This window comes from Schistocerca nitens, chromosome 6 (genome assembly GCF_023898315.1).
Source record: "Schistocerca nitens isolate TAMUIC-IGC-003100 chromosome 6, iqSchNite1.1, whole genome shotgun sequence".
In the NCBI taxonomy this organism is placed as follows: Eukaryota; Metazoa; Arthropoda; class Insecta; order Orthoptera; family Acrididae; genus Schistocerca; species Schistocerca nitens.
Window position 1 is genome coordinate 257,226,021 of NC_064619.1, and position 21,032 is coordinate 257,247,052.

The window sequence follows — 21,032 nt, forward strand, 5'->3', positions numbered from 1 at the left end:
TCTACTTGCAATATGACTGTCGATATGCCTCCTTATGAGCCCTAATTTCTCGTGTCTTATCTTCGTGGTCCCTATGCGCAGCGTGTGTTGGCAGCAGTAGAATCGTTCTGCAGTCAGCTTCAAATGCCGGATCTCGACATTAGTGTTCCTCGAAAAGAATGCTACCTTCCCTCCAGGGATCCGCATTTGAGTTCGTCTCAAAGCATCTCTGTAACATTTGCGTGTAATTGGAACCTACAAGTAACAAATCCAGCAGTGCCTCTGAACTGCTTCAATGTCTTCCTTTAATCCGACCTGTAACAGATCCCAAACACTAGAGCAGTACTGAAGACTAGTTGGCTGGCTCTAAGCACTATGGGACTTAACACATGAGGTCATCAGTCCCCTAGACTTAGAACTACTTAAACCTAACTAACCTAAGGACATCACACACATCCTTGGCCGAGGCAGGATTCGAACCTGAGACCGTAGCAGCAGCGCGGTTCCGGACTGAAGCGCCTAGAATCTCTCGGTCATAGCGGCCGGCTTGAAGACTAGTTCCACTAGCGACCTATATGCTGTCTCTTTTACAGATCAACCACACTTTCCTAGAGCAATATTCTAGCAATCTCATTTCATACCCCTACAGACAGTTGCGCCATGGTATTAGTATGAGTAGAGAGAGTCCAGTTGTGACTCATTGTAGTCTTGGGATTCTGCTTTTATTCGTTTCGTTTCTCAGCATTTAAAGCGAGCTGTCAGTCCTTGCACCTCTCTAAAATCTTATCACTGTCTGTCAGAATATTTGCACAACTTTTTTCTGAGAGTACTTTATAGCTAACTGTATCATCTGCGAAAAGTCTTAGACTTGTATTAATATTGTCTGTCACGTTATTGATATACATCAATCGCAAGGGTCTCAACATACTTCCCGCCGGCCGAAGTGGCCATGCGGTTAAAGGCGCTGCAGTCTGGAACCGCAAGACCGCTACGGTCGCAGGTTCGAATCCTGCCTCGGGCATGGATGTTTGTGATGTCCTTAGGTTAGTTAGGTTTAACTAGTTCTAAGTTCTAGGGGACTAATGACCTCAGCAGTTGAGTCCCATAGTGCTCAGAGCCATTTTCAACATACTTCCCTATAGCAAGGATAAAGTTACTTCTACATCTGTCGACAACTTTGCATCCAACATAACCTGCAACGTTCTCAGTGCCACGAAATCCTTATTTCAGTCATAAACTTTGTCTGATACCGCTTACTACAATTAATTTACCTTATATGGGTACAAAAGTGGTATCAAACTTCTTTGGGTCTTCCGTATTTCATGTCCCAATTTAACTGGTAAGGGTCCTAGAGCGAGGAGCAGTAGTCAAATAACGGTCGAAAAAGGCTTTTGTAAGCTACCTCCTTGGTGAACGAACAACAACTTCTGATGATTCTTTCAATGAACCAGAGACTAGCATGTCCCTTTACCACAATTCGTTTAATGTACGTTCTTCAATTTAAATTGCTCCGGACGCATATTTACAGATACTTAATGAATCTGGCTGCATTCAGTGAGTGTTAAGCAGTAGAGTAAGGACGCAGCAACTGGTTTTTCCGCCGTCTGTCCACAATATTTTATATTTCTTTATATTGAGGGGCAACTGTCAATCCCTGCATCAAGCATCGAGCCACTGAACGTGTTCCGTAATTCATTACAATTTGCCTTGTTGTCTTCTATTCCCTAAGAAGGCTTCAATCCACTCCAAAATTGAGTCTGATTTTCCGTGCCTTTGCATTTTATTACCAGCCAACAGAACGCAAATGTACCGAGGGCCTTCCGGAAGTCAACCAACACAGTATCAACCTCGGCGTCCGAATTTACTTCCTTATCTTTTTATGGATAAACACAATGAGCTGGGCTTCACACATGTTTTTTGTAGACGTGGTCTTCCAGATCAAGCATCTGCGCTTGCCTCCAGAACCAGATTAAAGCTATAGAGACTCATTCCACAGTGATGTGCGTTCGGGCAGAGCAAGTAGTAATGCAGTACCTACAAAAGACAAATATGTAGGCGTGAGTGCTGGTCTAGCTCAAAGTATGAACTTATCATTTGCACTGCTGTGCAAAACTTTAGGATGAAAGTGACTATCACGTGATGTGTCACTGCCAAGTAAAATATCTCGATGAAACTTAGACCATACACAGAAAGAATAGCTACAGTTTACAATAGAAGGCAACTGAAAGAAATACACAGCGAGATGAACAGAAATGGTACTTTTATTCAAAGATAACAATTACACTGTAATGCAGTGTTCTGAATGAGCTCATAGCAGTCAGAACAGCTAAATAAAAAAATTATAGTGGCGTATTTGGTTTTCCATTGTATAAATACACTGCAGTCATTACGATTTGTAACCTTCCCCTGGTGATTAAGAAAGGTAGAACACGGTTCTTAATACGGTCTGTGATCACCACGGACGGCAACGCATCTTCTCCAACATTTTTCCATTTTGGCTACTAGGCTGGAAGGAGTTGTTGTGGTAGAGCGTTCCATTTCTCCAACAGCGCGGTTGGAAAACGCTCGATGGTCGTTGGTGCATATGTACATGCTGCAACATGTTTCCCCAACCCATCCCACATGTACACGAAGGGGCTCAAGTCGGGGGAACTCTCAGCCTACTCTATTCGCCGAGTATCTTCTCGTTCCAAGACTTCCTGCAACTGCACTGTTCGATGCTGCCGCGCATTGTCGTTCTGAAAAATGTCCGCCCCCGGTAGCTGAATGGTCAGCGTGACGGATTGTCAATCCTCTGAGCCCGGGATCGATTCCCGGCTGGGTCGGGGAATTTTCTCCACCCAGGGACTGGGTGTTGTGCTGTCCTCATGATCATCCTTCCACCCTCATCGACTGCAGGTCGCCGAATTGGCGTCAAATTGAAAGATTGGCACTCGGCGAACGGTCTGCCCGATGGGGCCCTAACCATACGATAAAATAAATAACAAATTCTGAAAAATGAAGTCAGGGCCAAATATACTTCTGGAAGGAGTACCGTGTAACGAAAACATTGACCAGTGAGTGTACTGTGCTCAAATACTTGGAGGTCAGTACATCCATGTAACATTATGCCTGCCCACACCATAATTCCTGGACCACAAAGTCGATCATGTTCGACAGTGTTGGATGTACACCCATATGACGAGAGGTGGGAACTCGTAATGCATCCAGGAACACTGTCGAACATGATCATTTTGGTCAACCAGGTGTTCTGGTGTGGATAATCATAATGCTGCGTAGGCATACTAATCTCCAAATCTTTGAACACAGTACACTGTTCTGTCAGCGTTATTGGGACACTGTAGTCCTTCCCCAAGTGCGTCTTTTCAGGAACGTATTCAGCCCAGAATTCGTTTTTATGGATGACAATGCGCAGGTGGAGGAGCTCTTGCAATGAGAGGATATTCGGTGAATGGACTGGCCTGCCCGTTAATTCCATCGAGTACGTGTGGGATGCTTTGGGGAAAAGTACTGCAGCACGTTCATATGCACCAAAGCAGTTGTCAACCGCGCTGGTGGAGAAATGGGCCGCCCTACCATAACAACTCCTTACCAGCCTTGTCGCCAGAATGGGAGCACGTTGCAGAGCATCCATTGGCGTCCGTGGTGAGCACAGACCCTCCTTTTGGAGTGTCCAACGGGGATCATCATAAACCGCGGTGACTTCTTTGTAATTTTATCCTTAGAATAAAAGTGTCATTTCTGTCGTCACACGGCTTATTTCTTTCAGTTGTCTTCTGTACTATACTGGAGCAGTTCTTTCTATGTTTCATCGAGCCATGTTGCTGGGCAGACACACATGTGAAAGTTACTTTCATACTTCACTTTTGCACACCGCACAGCTTGTATTCCACAAAAAGAGCGAAAATGGTTCATCTGATTTCTAGAAATTGTTTAGAGGTAAATTTTGTGCCTGCCTCGGATCTTCTGCGGAAAATCACTTGGCACCGATGAGTGAGTCTTACAAACTTTGTGCGAAGTGGGGTCTGCTACGCGTAGCGAGGGCCGTACAGCTGACCGCTTTGCTTTCCATAGCGGGCCAGCCAGCGGCTCCCGCCATTGTCCACGCAGGTCACGGGCCGCTCGGTGGCGCTGCGACACGCGGTCCTTGTGACGTAACGCTATGGGGGCCAATGTCACCGTCGCCTGCCGCGCGGTATAAAAGGGAAGCACGGGACAGCGGACACCATCAGTCGCCTATCACAGCTTCGTCTGTCAATCCACCACACTACCACAACAATGAGGGTGAGTCCACACTGCCGCACGGTCTGCGGATCACAGTTATGCACAACAGTGCAACCTTAACTATTATACAACACTTTCGACTAATTTCGTTGTGCCTACGGAAATGTTCTGACACAATCTATTTCGTCATAAAGCGTCTACCCTAACTTGCCAGTGACTTAACTATCTCTGTGAACAGAACAACTATTCAGTGTACATCGGTACCTACTCTACACTCCAGAAGCCCACTTACGGTTTATGAGAGGTTGTTTTTGGTGACACTCTCATTTCTCCTTTCTCCTGTTCCATTCGCGAATGGTGCATGGTAAGATTCAATCATGTGTAGTGCCAAAAATGAACTACGCGATAGGCGGTGTTATGGTATGGGGTTGTTTTTCTTGGTTAGAGTGTGGTCCCCTAACTGCACTAAGGAAACGCTAAATATGGAAGCATGTGAATAAATTTCACAGCATTGTGTACTGCTTACGTGCCTGAAATGGACCTGGCCCAAATGGAATACCTTTGGCATGAGTTAGAACGTCGACTTCAATTCAGAAGCCGGCCGCTGTGGCCGAGCGGTTCTAGGCGCTTCAGTCTGGAACCGTGCTGGTGCTGAGGTGGAAGGTTCGAATCCTGCCTGGGGCATGGATGTGTGTGATGTCCTTAAGTTAGTTAGGTTTAAGTAGTTCTAAGTCTAGGGGACTGATGACCTCAGATGTTAAGTCCCATAGCGCTTAGAGCCATTTGAACCATTTGAATCACTCCAGAACCCAGCGTCCAACATCACTACCACCTCTGATTTCGGGGCTTTAGGAAGAATGGGCTGTCATTCCTTCACAGACATTCACACACCTCACACAAAGTGTCCCTAGCAGTGTTGTCATAAAGCCGAAGGGTGGGCATACCCTACATTAGTGTCCACTAACAGGTGTGTGGCTACTTTCTGTCAAATAGTTTTTATACCAGGTGTAGCGGGGGGAGGGGGGTTGTTTGGATGTAGGGGACGTTATGGGTAACAAACTGAGGAAGAGAACCGATGTCCAGAAACGTCACGCAACGACGCAAAAGAACGTCCAAGTTGTATGGGTCAATGCCAGCTGCTGAGCCATCTCTTCTGTAGCGAACAAGAATTTCAGTATATTTTCAGAAGGTGGTGCCCCACAGCTCGTAAATATTTCAAGAACGCCATGAATACAGCCAAGAGCTACTAATAAAATTTCTTTATTTAACAACCAGTTTTGGGCTACAAACCACCATTCGGTTCATGAAAGCATTTACATCATGTTAGGCGTTACAGAATCATTGGTCTCATGCAATCCATGAATTCGTCACTACTGACACAGAGTAATACAAATTACATCGCCAGTTGTGAACTGTGCTAGACAGTGCGTTTATTCACGTTACATCGACAGACAGGCTTCGCGCTAGTAACGGTGGTAATCTACCAATTCTACGAACATCATCGTTCTGGCGCTAAGGCTGTTTCTTGACGTAACGTGAATAAGTGCACTGTCTGGCATTGTTTATAACTGGTGGTCTAATTTATATTACTATCTGACAATAGTGACTAATTCATGGATTACATTATCTGACGTTAGTTGTCTCATGTTGTCCCATATGATATAAATGCTTTTATGAACCTGATGATGGTCCTTGGACGGAAACCTGTCGTTAAACAAAGAAAACTTATTAGCAGCACTTGGTGGTAATCATGACGTTCTCCAAATAAGAAATCGCAGCTCTCCAGTTTTGCTGTGACAGGTGCGAATGCGTGCGTCATCCAACGTATGAATGCTGTCACGCCGATTGCCAAAAGTTCCGCTCGCATCCCGACAACATAGCACTTCACATTTGCTATAGAATTGGTTGCTTCGCGATGTGAGTTGTCCCATATAATTTCTACACTCTGTAGCATCGTTGGATGACATTTATGGACACGGGTTCCTATGCACAAATGTTGCTCAAGGCATCCTCTGCAATCACTCTAAGTTTGTCAGTTTATTTATTTTATTTATTTAATCGTATGGCTAGCCCCCCCCCCCACCCCCCTCCGTCAGGCAGGCCGTTCGCCGGGTGCCAGTCTTTAAATTTAACGCCACTTCGACGACCCGCAGTCGATGAGGATGATAGGATGATGATGAGGACAGCACAACACCCAGTCCCTGGGTGGAGAAAACTCCCCGATCCAGCCGGGAATCGAACCCGGGCCCAGAGGATTGACAATCCGTCATGCTGACCATTCAGCTACGATTGGCGGACAGTTTGTCAGTATGGTTTACGTACACCCTTTATATCCTGAAGGGTGAATGGCCCTCGGGATATTCCACAATATATCTTTACAACTGATTGTTCGCACTATTAAAAACGACGGTTGCGTTCTATCTGCTAAGAAACCTCAAATTCAGTCACAGAGCTGCTCCCATGTTCCTTGAGCTTGCATTTTGTTCATGAAGCGACAGTGCGTAATAGTATCGACCACAGATCATTGGCGAAGAGGCAGAAACTCTCCACAGCTGTTTAATCAGTTTCCTGTGAATCAGCGTGAAGTCAGTAGTTCGCGAGGCTCCCATAGAGCACTATGATGCGGTTGTCAAGACATTGGTACTAGTATTGGGAAAGGGCGGGGTTCATGATTTGATTTTTGATGATTTCCTTAAATTATTTCATGTGAATACAAGGTCACAGATAATTTCTATCTTCTCGTTACATACGATACCGGATGCCTTAGGACTAAAATGCTGCCGGCAGCTCGCCCTGCACTCCGCACTCATAAAAAGCGCCCGTGACTCTGCAGCGAGTTAATATACAGCTGGCGTTAAGGACGATCACAATCAGAGAGTCACTATAAATGCGACAGAAAAGTAACCGCATTATTCGCAGCGAATATACGGATATTTACCTATATACTCCGTAGACGACTGTGCTAAAATCAGCGATTTTCTGTCCTAAGCCATTTGCATATGCAACGATAGAAAAGTGACTTGTGCCTCTTTCGCCACCCTAATCTCTCTTGTCTTATTCTCACGATGCCTACGCGTAATGTACAATGGTGGAAGCAGAACTGTCGCACTTTCTTTCCCAAATACCATTCCTCTACATTTAGCCGACAAATTTTCACAGGAACAACATCATATTCCCTGAGCCACTTTATTACACTTTCGTAGGGGCTATGCTGACCCGTTACGATCTTAAGAGCGCGTTTCTGAATTCTTTCGATGTTTGTTGCCCTGCCTCCTTGATAAGTAGCCGAATTATTCCAACCGGTCACAGAGCAGTTATAATTTATGAAGCTTTTGTTAGTGTTCTATGAAAAAGCAGATGCAGAAGTAAGGGACATCACAATTAAACTTTGTTAAGTGAGGAGGTAGCAGAGATCATATGCATTGTGTAATTCATTTTATTGACAAATCAGATCGGGCGACCAATTTCCAGTGTCAGGATAATATGCTAAGGCATCCGAAACGGATTTCATTCCATGTCGTTCATAGAAATGCACTCTCTAACTTTCGTTTAAAGTAAGTACGAGTACATTATTTCTTTTCTGGTAGTAACATTCTGTTCACTTTACCATTACGGAATAGTGATAGTAGCCTCAATACGAAATGCCAGACACTGTTCCTACAGCTTCAAGTAGTATCGTTTACGTTGCATGTTGAAGTGTTGAATATTTGAATGATACAGGATCAACAAGAATCGGACGGTGTCCTACATCATATCCACGTACCTACAAGACAGATTATAGGTTAAATCTCAAGAAACTGAAATGCGTACTATCAGCCCAAGTTTTCTTTCTGCTGCCTCTTTAATTCGGTCTGGTATAAATCGGAAGATTTTAAGCAAATTATGTGTCGGCACCATCTCCTGCTAGCCTGTAACGTCATATAACACGGTAACACAACATCACCCACGGCACCTTTGAACGGTAAGCTACATTTTTTTATTTTTTATTTTTTTTATTTTTATTTTATTTTATTTATTTTTTTTATTTTTTTGCTGTGCTCCAAGTATTTTGTTCAAAAATGCGTTATGCAGCATTTCGTGCTACATCATAAGAACACGACACGAGCAAATGTGATTACACGACGCAGTTAGGAACCCAATAGCTCTGCGATAGGGGTTTAGCCTCGGAAACTGTGCGTTACGAAATACAGAACTTGAAACGCACGCTTCTTGTTCGGTACGTTGTATGGGCTACGAGCCCACAGCTCTCTCTGTGTTAAAGGAATCTTAGAAGGTCTGACGAATGAACGGCAAAGAAATAGCGTGTGGATAGTAGCGATGTGCAGCTGTTCGTTCTAGTAAGTGAGTTTTCTCAAGAAGTGATTCACTAAATTATCGATGAACCGAAACATTTAAAATAAACAACTGTAGTTTCTTACTTTAAATCACGTATAGCAGTAATCATGCATACTGTAAATGTAGCAGTACTAAGTATCTTCATTAATTCTAAGTTGTGGGTTTCCCAGTTAAGGTTTTGGTTTACCTATAGTCTCAAAAACGCAACGCTTTCTGCTCCTTGTATTACATTGCTTGAGTAGACAATTTTTGTAGTCTATGAAGTTCTGTGAGACGTACTGAACTGTAGTTACTGGGTCTTGTCAAAATTGATTTGCGTTCAAATGGTTCTGAGCACTATGGGACTTAACATCTATGGTCATCAGACCCCTAGAACTTCTTAAACCTAACTAACCTAAGGACATCACACAACACCCAGTTATCACGAGGCAAAGAAAATCCCTGACCCCGCCGGGAATCGAACCCGGGAACACGGGCGCGGAAAGCGAGAACGCTACCGCACGACCACGAGCTGCGGACAATTGATTTGCCGCCAGCCATCTGTTGATTATACAAACATTTCACTAGCTGCTTTTCGAGTTACGACACTCGTATTATTTTTAATTCCGAGGCTTGTATCGTTTGAAAATTAAGTTTTCATTTTGTGACCGGCAACAGGAGGCTCATTCATGTACATCAGGGTCAGTTTAGAACCCAAAATGGAACCCTGTGGAACACTGTCAATGATTAATTCATATTTTGAGAACCTGTCGCTTTGTGGTCGACGTGGAACACTGTGCTGTCTCTCATGAGTCTGCCTGCCCACTTTTCCACAATATTTTAACTTTCACATGACGATATCAGGCTTTAGAAACTGAGGTGACGAAAGTCATAGGGTAACCATACGCATATAAACAGATGGCGGTAATACCGCGTACATGTGGTATAAAAGGGCAATGCAATGGTGGAGCTGTCATTTGTACTGAGGTGATTCATATAAATAGGTTTGCGACATGACTATTGCTGCACAACAGAAATCAACAGAGTCTGAAAGCGGAATGATAGATAGTCGGAGTTAGACACATGGGACATTTCATTTGCCGGCCGTGGTGGTCTCGCGGTTCTAGGCGCTCAGTCCGGAGCCGCGCGACCGCTACGGTCGCAGGTTCGAATCCTGCCTCGGGCATGGATGTGTGTGATGTCCTTAGGTTAGTTAGGTTTAAGTAGTTCTAAGTTCTAGGGGACTGATGACCAAAGATGTTAAGTCCCATAGTGCTCAGAGCCATTTGAACCATTGAACATTTCATTTGGGAAATCATTAAGCAATTCAATATTCAGAGACCCATAGTGTCAAAGGTGTGTGAAGAATACCATACCCCACGTATTACCTCTCACCACAGGCAACACAGTGGCCAACGGCGTTCACTTAACGGCCGACAGCAGCAGCGTTTGTGTAGAATTGTCAGTGCTAATACACAAGCAACACTCCGCGAGATACCTCAGAAATCAGTGTGGGACTTACGACGAACGTATCCATTAGGGCAGTGCGGTGAAATCTGACATTAATGGGGTATGGCAGCAGACGACTCACGTGATTGCCTTTCTTAACAGCACGACATCGCCTGCAGCGCCCTTCTTGGACTCGTGACCACATCGGTTGGACCGTACATGTCTAAAAAAAACCGCGACCTGGTCAGATGAGTGCCGATTTCAGTTGATAGGAGCTGATGATACCGTCAGAGTGTGGCGCTGTCCCCACGAAGCCACGGGTGCAGATTGTCAACAAGACACGGTGCAAGCTGTTAGTGGCTCCATGAAGGTGTGGGCTGTGTTTACATGGAACGGACTGGGTCCTCTAGTCTAACTAAACCGATCGTTGATCATTTACAGACATTCATGGACTTCATATTCCCAGATAACGATAGAAATTTTATGGATGGTAAAGGGCCATGTCACCAGGCTTAAATTGTCCGTGAATGGTTTGAAGAACGTTCTGGACTATTCGAGCGAATGATTTCGCCACCCAGGTCGCCCACATGAAGCGCATCGAACATTTATGTGTCATAATCGAGAGGTCAATTCGTTCACAAAATCCTGCACCGGCAACGCTTTCGCTATGTTAGACGGCTATAGAGGCAGCATGGCTCAGTATATCTGCAGGGGAATTCCAACCACTTGTTGAGTCCTTACCATGTCGAGCTGCTGCACATCGCCGGGCTAAGGGAGGTTCGACACGATATTAGAAGGTATCCCATGACTCTTGTCACCTCCATGTACTATCAAAAGCCTTAGCTAAGCCCCAGAATATTTCCAGTCGTAATGATTTCTGGTTTACTGATTGAAGTAAGTACTTTGTCTGTCGAGATGAATTCCTTTCCGCCCCCCCCCCTCCTTTCCCAATTCACCAACAGCAGAACCTGCAGAGTGTGCTGTCACTCCCAGTGGAGCGCTTTCTTGCTCTGAATGACTTCACAAACAATGTGACTGGACGACTGGTGTGTCTCTCGCGCAGGTGCTAGCCGCCGCCGTCCTGCTGTTCGCCGCCGCCGTCTCCGCGCGCCCGGAGGCGCCCTCTAACCAGTACGGCGCACCGTCGGGGGCCTCCTCCGCCCCCGCCGCCTCCGCCTCCGGGCCCTACCCGCCTTCGGGGTGGAGGCCGGCGGGCCGGCAGTTCGTGCTGCCGTCGCGCCAGTCCGCCGCGGTCTACCCGCCGCCCCAGCAGTACGGTCCACCGCCCACCACCACGGAAGCGGCTGAAGCCACCACCACGGAACAGCCCACGACGACAGCGTCCGTCCCAGCGGTGAGCTCAGCACTGCAGCGGCTAGTCTTCCAGGCTCCACGCTGGGCGCTAGTTATCTAGTGACCCTGCTGTCCTATCACTAGCTTAAATCAGGGCTTCCCAACCTTTTCAGCTGGCGGACCCCTTCTTCAGTCGAAAATCCATGGCGGACCCCTAGTTAGTCAAGAGCACAGTAACTTGAAGTTTCAGAGCGAAACCCATGGGCACTGAAAGCTTCTTAATGCAAGTGCCATGTTCCCAATGACCCCCCCCCCCCCTTCCCATCAAAGTATCAATAGTATTTGGTTTATAGATGAATGAAAACAACTTGAAATTAACGATCCAATTTGAATTCCCACTTTATCCAGACACTTACTAGTGGATTTACTCCCTTTGTTCAACACACTATAGCCTAATTAAAATTACTTGGTAATTGAAATTTCACACGATGGAGTTGTCTTCCTCCAAGAGCAATCAACGTCACGTCCAAACTGTTCGCTGTTGACAAGCTTATGGTCTGTTCACTTCCACTATTTGGCTACTGTTGTGAAAGGAGCATGCATATTTCGTAACAGTCGTGTGTGTGTGTGTGTGTGTGTGTGTGTGTGTGTGTGTGTGTGTGTGTGTGTGTGTGTGGTTTTTCGAAAAATCCGAAGAAAAATGTTCAAATGCATGTAAAGTCTTCCTTTGGTCGTCCTCCCTCCTCATTCATTTCAACTGGAAACTTCCCTTGTTGCGAAGGCAATGGAGAAACTGCACCCTTCTTCAATGATCCTGACTTCAGCCACCGATCCATGTTAGAAGTAACAAACTGGTCAAAAATCGACTTATGAAATAGGTAGTGCACTGACAAAACAAGTTTTTTAATGATGCCTCGGGCCGCATATGTGCCAGCGAGCGCTGTGACTGGTCGACAAAGCTCGCTCCGCGCATGCGTAAAAGGTTTCAGCGCATCTAGCGCCGTGAGCTGGGGCACAAATGACCCCCGTATTGTTGCGAAACAGTCGATCAGACAAGCCTCATTCTCCGGCACTGTGTAGGCGTTCTCACTTAGGAACCGGAAACGCTACTTGCGAATACGACCTGAAGTAAAAGTACACATGTTTTTCACACGAAAAAAAATAGTTATGAATTTGATTTTCACATTTTTATTCAATACTTTTGCTCATTATTTTACACTATTTGGTGAAAGGTGGCCGCGGACCTCCTAGAAAGAGCCGGCGGACCCCTAAGGGGTCCGCGGACCACAGGTTGGGAAGCCCTGGCTTAAATGATTACTCTGCACCAGGCACCAGTAGCAACAATCAGATTCTAGGGATGGGCACAGTTACAAGAATAAGGCGTTTTATAGTGAACTATGTACTTTAAAACAAACATCTGGCTTATGATATAATTATAAGATCACCTGAGGTACAGGACTAACCCATTACGTCCAACGCTGCGGTGCTATCCCAATGCCGGAGAGCCCCATCAATAGTGTCAATGTAGGGGGAGAATACGCTGAAGATATGAAGTTTGTGTTGGGGAGGCTATGGGACTAGGGTAGTTCGTGCTGCAAAGTTGACCATAGTGCTACAGTGGTGTAACGGTCAGCATTTCTGTCTCGTCAGCAAGAAGGGCCGCGTTCGAGTCCCGGCCGTGGCACAAATTTAAATCCATTTCTTCAACTTCCATCATCACCATAAACATCTGACCTGTTAATTGATAATCTCACTGAAACAGGGGAACCAAATAATTGTCTGGCACATCTTAGAGTGCTAGGCCTTGGTGGAAGATTCAGTGTGCAGGACCCTGAATGCAGTTGCATTTGGCGATATATCCAATACAAACTCTCTCAGGCTTAGAATCGCCTGTCCTAGGGCAAATCGAGACACTTCATGTTGCCTGATAGTAGTATTATCCACTTCACTGGGGTCGCAAATGAATTAGGCAGTTGAGCTCTGGCCGTTAGGCAACTCAGTGCTCCAGTGATGACTGTTGTCATTTGTCAAAGATGAATGCAGACATCTGAGGGAAGAATTTGCGAGTCAGCAGTCAACGACATAGCACAGAATGTAAGATTAGTTTTTGCGTTGGAGCCGCTATTAACTATTTAGTCTCTCTTTTTCTTTATCCTCTCCGACACCAGTTTTAGTTTGTTTCGCTCCATTGGGGAAAAAAGGCTTTTTGTTTATCGATTGACAGTTTAAATTTAAGCTATGCTTGCTGTTCACGTATACACCAAAAATTACATGCGAAACTAAGACTAAGATCTAATGACAAGTCGCTTACATCCTTCGCAACGCAACGTAAACCAATGAAGTTGTAAAGGACGTCCTGGGTCAGAGCAGACGGCTAGAATCGTAACTTGCTGATGACCTGAAAATTGTTAGCGTCTCTTGCACACACACACACAAAATTACTTGATAAAAGATGAAACGAAAAGATAATGAGGAATCAACTCCACAAATCATGCTTATTGCAGCAGAAATGAGCAAAAGAAGAAACTGCACAAAAGAGCAGAATTGAATATTGCGTTAGGGCAAGCTGGAAGTTGAACAGAGACAGCGGTAAGATATGACGACAGCTCTCCGCGCCGCCTCACCTTACATGCCATAGATATGCCAAGTTCGCGGAGGTCCGAGCACTCCGTCATGTTGCGAAGCGCCCATCACCTGTGGTAAGCCGAGGAGCGATTTTATTGCGGAGGGACCACCCAGCGGCTTAGTTTGCATGTCGCCGCTTCCCTCTCACGAAGCAGCGTGCCGGAGCATAACAACGTCGCTGTGTTGCGACAAGTGGTCGCTGAACCGTTACCCGGCAACTACTAGAGCCGCTCCCGCTTCTCCTTAGTCTTTCAAAGCGACATCTGCAAAAAAATTAGCAAAATTAGTAACGTTAGTTTTGTTTTGTTGTGACTGCTCAAAAGTTAATTGTGCAAGCTGCCCATGGTTCCAGTTTTGTGTGTTTCGTAGTCAGCTTCACTCGCCAAAGAAATTAATAGTCATCTCTTTGTGAAAAAAACACGATGACTGGCCTGGAGCTCTATAAATGGTGCAGAACTGCTGTTACCAAGGGGTCATATGTTCCTCCAACGGTGACATAAGTCATGGCAGTCAAGTTGTGTGTAAATGCCACTCGGTTGTATGGGATCAGTGCAAAGATACGAATCTACGAGGAGGAGTGGCAGAATGCTCCAAACGGTGCATCGTATTCTGACGTATCCGTGACCGAACCGAGAATGAGATGCCCGGATTGGTGTGTCAACGCGAACGGTGAAAAGTGTCTGTAAGGACTGGTGTACCATTCGCACCCATGTAACATGGCGCAAGAACAGTGATCAAAAAAAAGATTCTGACCGACAGCGACCGGAGACGATTGAGTGTCACATCTTGTCAATGACAAAAGGTTCCCAACCCAACCGGAATTGCTCCTCTCGGAGAAGGGAACTGCATGAAATGGACATTTCTCACAGCGCATATAAATCGTGAACGTATTCAGAGGGCCAAACAGCACAGATACTGAACAGTAACTCATAGGAGGTTTAGTGTGAGCCAGTGACTCGTAATTTTACACTTTTCAAACCGTACAAGGCGTCGAGTGTACCAAGGCCACAATGATGCGTTTAAAACGCTGCGTGAGGAGGGTACTTTAGGCGGGAGGTAGTTCTGCGCTTACAGGGGGACCGTACGAACTCTCCGTGACCGATTTTATTCATTTTGACTGGGTGTATGGGCACCGACTAGAACTGCAACAAATGTAAACAGGAAGACGTATCTTTAAATCGTTTCGAGAAAATCGAGTTTGAAAACTGTAGATGTACTTATGTACTTTGTATGGTCTCTGGTTTCTAGAGGCTCTGCAACCTAGAGGGGAAAAAAATTCCGGCACGATAGCCCAGCGTGTTCGGTCAGAGGGTTAGCTGTCCTCTGTAATAAAAAAAAATTGAGTGAATAGATCAACGCCGAACTTGAACGGGTGTCATGGGACGTTCGCCCCGAATAAATGCAGCGAATAATAACGAACAAGATGAAATTTTTAAAAAAATAGAGCAAGCCGTTACTTTCCTAAGCTCTTTGGAGCAAACCACGCTGCTGGTAGTTTTCTGTTTTTAATTCTCATGTAATTCAAATACAATCCTAGTCAGTACTTTACTTTTACTTTTCCGTGTCCAGATCAAATTTTATTTTTCCAATAGTTACCACCGCTATGGCTTTGTCGTTGGCTTGTAGCAGGTCACTAAAACTGCAGGGCTCCGGCAGTGGTCGGCACATGAGCAGATGTGCCTCGTCTTGTAACTCACCGCATCCGCAAAGAACGTCGTCATCGTTAGTCAGCTAGTCAGCAGTCCCCACTTGCACAGATTAGTTTTGCATCTGGGTACACCAGCCCTCAGCCTATTTAGTGTTCTCCACACTGTGTAAGGAAGTTTGTTTCCAGGTGCCATTTGCTCTTTTGGTATTATCTGCAGTGCGGTTTGTTCATTCTCCCATTTACGGACTCTGTTATCTTCCTGTGAACCGTCAAGGATCTTGGTTCTTGCAATAAAGCTATTTCTAGACTTAAGCCTCCGAGCCTGAGTGACGTGCCCATTCAGTGGGTGTCGAGAATCTGTTTCCTTCTTTGTTCTCTCAGCGTCTGCTGCCACCTGCCTTCTGATCTTGGATGGGGCAATTCCAGCAAGTAGGTACAAATTACCCGTTGGTGTGGGTCTGAGACAGCCTGCAACAATTCGCATTGTCTCATTTACACTTACATCAACCTGTTTAGCATGTGCAGATGCTTCCCATACTGGCGTTGCATAGTCTGCTGCAGAAACACACAGAGCAAGTGCTGATGTTCTCAATACTGATGGTTGAGCTCCACATTCATAGTTTGTCAGCCTGCGGATGATGCTATTCCTGGAGCAGACTTTAGCCTTGGTGTTTTGGCAATGCTGCTTGAAGGAAAGCGTTCTGTCAAGTACAACCCCAAGGTATTTAGGTGTTGGACAGTGCTTTAGCTTCTTACCTTGCCATGTAACAACGAGCTCAACTCCAGCATCTCTATTGCGCAGATGGAAAGCACATACTTGTGTTTTGTCAGGGTTTGGCTTGAGGTGAGCCATGTAACGTAGTCAGTAATGCGAAGTTACAGAGTACTATGGGGCCCATGGAATACCACTATACACATATGGCTGCCCAAATCATAACGGAATCCCTGCCATCTTTCACTGTTAGATTGTAAACTCGATCAGAAGTTGGAAACAGCGTGCAAAAAAACTCTTCTGACCAAATTACTTTCTTCCATTCTTCCATAGTCCAGAACTTACGGCTCCGGCAGCGCATTTTCCTGTTACGGGCATTTGCATCACTACTGAGTGATTTTGGAATCCCATCTCGCACTGCAATCCCCAGCTTTTGGAGCTCCCTTCGAGATTATTTTGGGCCATAATGGTTACGTTTGTGAACCGTGGCTCTGTGGGATAATTATTTATTTCTAATTTCTGCTAGCAGTCCCTTTTTATTTGTCTTGTGTTTAATCTAACATGACACAGCGCGTTTCGAACATGTTCTGTTCGTCATCAGGCATGTATACATACATACATACAGAGAAATGTTACTTAAAAATAAATTGTCTTAAACTAAATTAACCTAGAACTTTTTATCCATTGTTCGTTACAGTAGTGGCTGCTGTGGAATTTGGGGGGAGGGGGGCAGTGGATGGCCAGAAGTCGATGTGAGTCATGTCTTCTGCTGGTTTTTCTTGTTGCTGGTTATGTATGACATTACAGCCTGTATAGATGTTTTGGTGCCGATAAGGTTCGCGAGTGCGACGTTCAGTTCTGCAGTTTCTTTTGCAGCTGTCGCCCTCATATTTTTCGTCACAGTCCTCTTCAATGACCGTCTGTTATGATGAGTCAACACACACTTGTGACTTAGCAGATGATATTTTACTACTTTCCCTGTATGCGGTATAAATCTTCGATACGGTGCCTCTTGAAACACCGAACACTTGGTCTACCTTATTTATGGAAGCAGGCACCGTACGAGTAGCAACAATTTCCCCACGTTCTAAGTCACTTTGCTTCGGCATAATGCACTCAAGTATACAGAATACTTTTCTGATCACGACTGACCATTGTAAGATATTGAGAACGCTGTGCAGGTGCTGTTCGTGGTCAAATACAACGGCGCAACCTGTTGGCTTGGCTAGCATCTGCATTTACGTTCAAGCTTGCGCTTCTCGCGGTGTTTCCGTATTTTTGAGAGACCCGTGTATTTGTAAGGATTAGATTAGATTAGATTAGATTAGTACTTGTTCCATAGATCATGAATACGACACTTCGTAATGATGTGGAACGTGTCGGCTTAATAAAAGGTGTCTATACAAGATATTACATTACACAAAATATTACATGACACTTAATATTTTTAATTTATTTATTTTTTTGTGGGGGTTGGGGAAATTATTCACTTATTACATCCAAAAATTCATCTAATGAGTAGAAGGAGTAGTCATTAAGAAATTCTTATAATTTCCTTTTAAATGCTACATGGCTATCTGTCAGACTTTTGATGCTATCAGGTAAGTGACCAAAGACTTTTGTGGCAGCATAAGTTACCCCCTTCTGAGCCAAAGTTAGATTTAACCTTGAGTAGTGAAGATCATCCTTTCTCCTAGTGTTGTAGCCATGTACACTGCTATTACTTTTGAATTCGTTCGGATTGTTAATAACAAATTTCATAAGTGAATATATATTTTGTGAGGCTACAGTGAAGATCTCTAGCTCTCGGAGTGAGATCTGGCTCATAATTTAGTACACGATGACTCGGTGTTACGGAACAGTTAGCATCTCGGTGGGACTGACTTGTACGGCGGCCTGTGTCAGGTGGTGCCGGCTGGGTCGCGGTCGGCGGCGCAGCGCGAGCCCCTGGAGAGCAACGACGCCGCCGTCTACTACGTGCTGCTGCCCGACGGCCGGCTGCAGCGCGTCTCGTACGCGCACGGCCCCGCGCCCGCCATGTTCTCGCTGCTGCCGGAGCGCCTGACGCAGGGCGGAGCGGCTGCCGGCGCCGCCGTGGCCGACGCGGGCTACCTGGCGCGCATCCACTACCAGAACCTGCTGCCCGTGGGAGCGCCCGTCTACACGTACGCCACGCCGGAGCTCGTGCGCGTCTTCTGAGACACTCTCCGCTGGCATTCCACTCTCCGATGGCAATGCCTTCCGGAAGACACGTCGACCGACTGACCATCGAAAACCAAACGCTCCGGAAATGTAATGGCTTACAACTTCGTTACAATGTATCTATATTCGCGTGGTACTAAATAATAAAAAAAAAATACCCAGACCAAACATCGACTTCAAATATTTTATTCATACTGCACTTTTTTTTTTTTATGCGGCCCGCCACGAATTCCTTTCCTGTGCTAACCTCTTCATCTCAGAGTAGCACTTGCAACCTACGTCCTCAATTATTTGCTTGACGTATTCCAATCTCTGTCTTCCTCTACAGTTTTTGCCCTCTACAGCTCCCTCTAGTACCATGGAAGTCATTCCCTCATATCTTAGCAGATGTCCTATCATCCTGTTCCTTCTGCTTATCAGTGTTTTCCACATATTCCTTTCCTCTCCGATTCTGCGTAGAACCTCCTCATTCCTTATCAGTCCACCTAATTTTCAACATTCGTCTATAGCACCACATCTCAAATGCTTCGATTCTCTTCTGTTCCGGTTTTCCCACAGTCCATGTTTCACTAACATATAATGCTGTACTCCAGACGTACATCCTCAGAAATTTCTTCCTCAAATTAAGGCCGGTATTTGATATTAGTAGACTTCTCTTGGCCAGAAATGCCTTTCTTGCCATAGCGAGTCTGCTTTTGATGTCCTCCTTGCACCGTCCGTCATTGGTTATTTTACTTCCTAGATAGCAGAATTCCTTAACTTCATTGACTTCGTGACCATCAATCCTGTTGTTAAGTTTCTCGCTGTTCTAAAAAAAAAATGGCTCTGAGCACTATGGGACTTAACATCTATAGTCATCAGTCCCCTAGAACTTAGAACTACTTAAACCTAACTAACCTAAGGACAGCACACAATACCCATCCATCACGAGGCAGAGAAAATCCCTGACCCCGCCGGGAATCGAACCCGGGAACCCGGGCGTGGGAAGCGAGAACGCTACCGCACGACCACGAGATTCGGGCTCGCTGTTCTCATTTCTACTACTTCTCATTACCTTCGTCTTTCTCCGATTTACTCTCAAACCATACTGTGTACTGATTAGACTGTTCATTCCGTTCCGCAGATCATTTAATTCTTCTTCACTTTCACTCAGGATAGCAATGTCATCAGCGAATCGTATCATTGATATCCTTTCACCTTGTATTTTAATTCCACTCCTGAACCTTTCTTTTATTTCCATCATTGCTTCCTCGATGTACAGATTGAAGAGTAGGGGCGAAAGGCTACAGCCTTGTCTTACACCCTTCTTAATACGAGCACTTCGTTCTTGATCGTCCACTCTTATTATTCCCTCTTGGTTGTTGTACATATTGTATATGACCCGTCTCTCCCTATAGCTTACCCCTACTATTTTTCAGAATCTCGAACAGCTTGCACCATTTTATACTGTCGAACGCTTTTTCCAGGTCGACAAATACTATTAAAGTGTCTTGATTTTTCTTTAGCCTTGCTTCCATTATTAGCCGTAACGTCAGAATTTCCTCTCTCGTCCCTTTACTTTTCCTAAAGCCAAACTGATCGTCACCTAGCGCATTCTCAATTTTCTTTTCCATTCTTCTGTATATTATTCTTGTAAGCAGCTTCGATGCATGAGCTGCTAAGCTGATTGTGCGATAATTCTCGCACTTGTCAGCTCTTGCCGTCTTCGGAATTGTGTGGATGATGCTTTTCCGAAAGTCAGATGGCATGTCGCCAGACTCATATATTCTACACACCAACGTGAATAGTCGTTTTGTTGCCACTTCCCCCAATGATTTTAGAAATTCTGATGGAATGTTATCTATCCCTTCTGCCTTATTTGACCGTAAGTCCTCCAAAGCTCTTTTAAATTCCGATTCTAATACTGGATCCCCTATCTCTTCTAAATCGACTCCTGTTTCTTCTTCTACCACATCAGACAAATCTTCACCCTCATAGAGGCTTTCAATGTATTCTTTCCACCTATCTGCTCTCTCCTCTGCATTTAACAGTGGAATTCCCGTTGCACTTTTAATGTTACCACCGTTGCTTTTAATGTCACCAAAGGTTGTTTTGACTTTCCTGTATGCTGAGTCTGTCCTTCCGACAATCATATCTTTTTCGATGTCTTCACATTTTACCTGCAGCCGTTTCGTCTTAGCTTTCCTGCACTTCCTATTTATTTCATTCCTCAGCGACTTGTATTTCTGTATTCCTGATTTTCCCGAAACATGTTTGAACTTCCTCCTTTCAGCAATCAACTGAAGTATTTCTTCTGTTACCCATGGTTTCTTCGCAGCTACCTTCTTTGTACCTATGTTTTCCTTCCCAATTTCTGTGATGGCCCTTTTTAGAGATGTCCATTCCTCTTCAACTGTACTGCCTACTGCGCTATTCCTTATTGCTGTATCTATAGCGTTAGAGAACTTCAAACGTATCTCGTTATTCCTTAGTACTTCCGTATCCCAGTTCTTTGCGTATTGATTCTTCCTGACTATTGTCTTGAACTTCAGCCTACTCTTCATCACTACTATATTGTGATCTGAGTCTATATCTGCTCCTGGGTAC

General features: G+C 45.1%; 1 protein-coding gene across 1 annotated transcript; it reads left to right on the forward strand.

The window, feature by feature from the left end:
- The first annotated feature begins 4,220 nt into the window (after positions 1 to 4,220).
- On the forward strand, positions 4,221 to 18,602 carry LOC126262961 (uncharacterized). Its single transcript, XM_049959910.1, has 3 exons — positions 4,221 to 4,263; positions 11,030 to 11,320; positions 18,150 to 18,602. Exons 1-3 carry the CDS (start codon positions 4,258 to 4,260, stop codon positions 18,441 to 18,443), a joined length of 591 nt encoding a protein of 196 aa, XP_049815867.1. The 5' UTR covers positions 4,221 to 4,257; the 3' UTR covers positions 18,444 to 18,602.
- The last annotated feature ends 2,430 nt before the right edge of the window (positions 18,603 to 21,032 follow it).